Here is a 3096-nt window from a genome sequence, read left to right as displayed (position 1 = left end):
TTTAATGTCTGGCATGCAGGATCCAGACAAGGAAAAGAGAGTGTGGCTGGCATTGCCCAGGGATATGGAAAGGTGACACTGGCCAGACACACAGTGCCTGATTCCCTAGCTCACTGCAGGGCCAGCCGGTCCCTGTGCAGCGGATCAGACATCATGATGAGGAGCAGGCTATAGAGCATCATTTGTGCGAAAACAGGCAGCCTGCCCACCTGTGCCATGTGTGCCCATGTCTGCACCGCCGAGTGCCCACATCTGTGTGCCGGGGCAATGGCCTGGCTAACCACCTCTCTCTCTCCCTGCCCAGGCTCCCCTCTCAGTGACAGCCACCGCCAGGCACCTCAGCAGAGAGATGAACCCCACCGTCGGCATCGCTGTCATCCTGACAGGTACAGCTGACAGACGCGCATCCCCTCCCTGCTCTCCAGCGAGCCCGGCCCAGGGCAGCCAGGCAAGGGCCGGGAGGCTGCATGGGCATCCCCAATGCTCGCTGCTCCCTGTCCAACCCCTGCTTGCCTCTCCCAGTCCTCCAGGCCGCCCACTGCCAGATGATCAAGGACCTGAGTGCCTGCCTGCTGGGCCAGAGCCTCCGGGTGGACTGCCATTATGAGAACAAAACCAGCAACCCCCTGACCTACGAGTTCAGCATCACCAAGGACAACAGGAAGCATGTCATCCACAGCACCATCAGCGTCTCCGAGAACGTCTACCGGAGCCGAGCCAACGTCACCCTGCACAAGAACCTGGTGTGCCTCTACCTGCAGAGCTTCACCACCAGTGATGAGGGTGTCTACATGTGCGAGCTGAAGGCCACCAATGACTACACGGGCAACCAGATAAAGAACATCACTGTCATCAAAGGTGAGACGGGCAGTGGTGCCTGGCCTCAGCCCCTCCTTCCCACCTGCTCCTTGGCTTGGCAGGGCCAGCAGAGAAAACCACAACCCCCTATCGCATCCCCAAACCCTCCCTGAGCCCCATAAATGTTTCCCAACCCTTACATGCCCTTCCTACTGCAAGCAGAGCAGTCAGCCCCACAGATGGCCTCACTCTGCACCATCTCAGACTGCCTACCCCTGCCTCTCTTGGGTCTCACCTGGGCCTCGCTTCAGGCGCATTGCCCAGGTGTCCTCCCATAGGTGATGCGTCATTGTCAGTCCCAGCAGATGGGACAAGTCTGCTTGGCGAAGGACTGAAGAGGTATGTGGTCTGGAGCAGGAGCACAGTGGGGATTTTCCACACTTACGTCCCACAGGACCAGTCCTCCAGTTGCAGAGCCCTTCGTCTTACCTGGTGCCCATCCCCTTGTCAGCTCAGTCAGGCACAGGCAGGGTTATGCTTCCCAGGGTCTCTATGTCCCTAAAAGCTTTGTTGCTACATGGGCAGAAGGTGGGAGGGCAAACAGGAAAGGGGCCAAAATAGGACTTGCTGCATTTCTGTGGCAGAGAAATGGCAAGAGGCTGAGTCCTAGTAACCCCTTACAACACTCAGCCTGATCCCTGTTCCGGGGGATTTCATTGCGGCTCTTCTCTCCCTCCCCTTTCCCTGTCCTCACAGACAAACTGGAGAAATGTGCCGGCTTCAGCCTCTTGATCCAGAACACTTCATGGCTCCTGCTGCTTCTCCTTTCCCTGCCTCTCCTGCAAGCCGTGGACTTCGTGTCCCTGTAAAAGGAAAAGAACACACACGCACGCACACACGCACACACGCACACACCGAGTACCCCAGCAAACCCGCCTCCTCTGCCAGAACGCAGCCCTTGGAAAGAGAAGCTGAACCATTTGGAACAAGTGAAACCTCTCTCTGTGTTATCTCTATATAGCCGTATATCTAACTCTAACCACTGTCCTGTGCTGAGACCCGCCATCACACGCACACATGCCCTGCTCCGAAGCACGGTGGCTCCGCTAGGCAGCGTTGCTTCTCCCATCGGACCTCCCCGCTCAGTAGGCTGGCTGGTTTGCTCATGCTGGGAGCACTGGGGCCTCAGCCCCGCACAGCCTGCTTCTCCTGTCCCTTTAACTTTTGGGGTTTGCCTGTTCTCAACTGGGGAAAGACAGCTGGAGTGGCAGGTAAGAGAGAGAGGTGATGCAAGAGCAGGTGGAGGGGTCTCTGTGCTGGGTGCTGTGCCCACAGCCCCCAGAGGAGATGAGGCTGTCAGCGTCCCTGACCCGCCCTGCCTGCTAGCCAGGTGACTGATTTCTCAGCCTGCTCCTCTCGCCCTGTGTCACCCTGAGCTGCCACGATTGGGAGGGGGCACGAGATGAGTCCTGTCTCAGAGCAAGCAGGGAAGAGACAGAGGGAGCAGGGGAGGCACGGGATGATGCTGGGCCTGGCCAGGCTGGGAGGAGAGAGGGGAGCAGGTCTGGGAGACACCTGTCAAATGCCCCTGCCTCCTTAGGGCTCTTTTGAGGCCCTGGGAGGGGACTCACTGCAAACGTGCTTTGGCAACAAGTTTTTCCTAATCTGTTTTTTACAGCTGAGCTGGAAGTGAGGCCTCCTCCAGACATCGTCTGGTACCTTTGGGCTGCCTGAGCCTGAGGCACCACTTGCTCTCCCTGGGGGCCAGCCCTTAGCTGTGATGAGAGAATTGCTGCCAGCACCCGCTTGCATGGAGGCAAGCAGAGCCTCTCTGAGCTCCTTCCGCCCTGCTCCCCTCCCCAAAGCCCCCGGAGCTGGATCCAGGCAGGCTGGTGGGGAGGGGACTCCCCTATGGGAGCGTGACCCCAAAGTCTCCGCAGGGACTCCTCTGCACCATCACCCTGTCTTCCCTGAGGGAACACCTGGGCGCCCCAATCCTTCCTCGTGGCACACATCCCGGTGCCTGGCCCTGGGTAGGCTCAGCAGCCTTCCTCCAGCGTAGTCTTCCTCCAGTCCCACCATGCCGCTGGGAGGAACCCATGTGCCCCCTCCCTTCTCCCACCTCCCTTTCAGCATTTCCCTGTCTCCATTTAAGAGCAGAAAAGGGCCTAAGGGCAGCCCAGCTCTTGGCCACCCAGGACGTTCCCAGGGGTCGGTGACAGCAGGGAGAGGGACGCCGAGCACAGCCCACATCTGGCAGCCCAGGCCTGCCCCGATGACCCACCGGACTCCGAGGGG

The 3096-nt window shown here is 59.4% G+C and overlaps 1 protein-coding gene across 1 annotated transcript; it reads left to right on the top strand.

Annotated features, from left to right (window-relative positions):
- Positions 1-304: 304 nt before the first annotated feature.
- On the top strand, positions 305-1928 carry THY1 (Thy-1 cell surface antigen). Its single transcript, XM_009572540.1, has 3 exons — positions 305-386; positions 523-858; positions 1555-1928. Exons 1-3 carry the CDS (start codon positions 350-352, stop codon positions 1665-1667), a joined length of 486 nt encoding a protein of 161 aa, XP_009570835.1. The 5' UTR covers positions 305-349; the 3' UTR covers positions 1668-1928.
- The last annotated feature ends 1168 nt before the right edge of the window (positions 1929-3096 follow it).

Source organism: Fulmarus glacialis, unplaced genomic scaffold (assembly GCF_000690835.1).
Source record: "Fulmarus glacialis isolate BGI_N327 unplaced genomic scaffold, ASM69083v1 scaffold18572, whole genome shotgun sequence".
NCBI lineage: Eukaryota > Metazoa > Chordata > Aves > Procellariiformes > Procellariidae > Fulmarus > Fulmarus glacialis.
The sequence above is the reverse complement of the archived record's forward strand: the minus strand, read 5'-3'. Positions and strand labels throughout refer to the sequence as shown.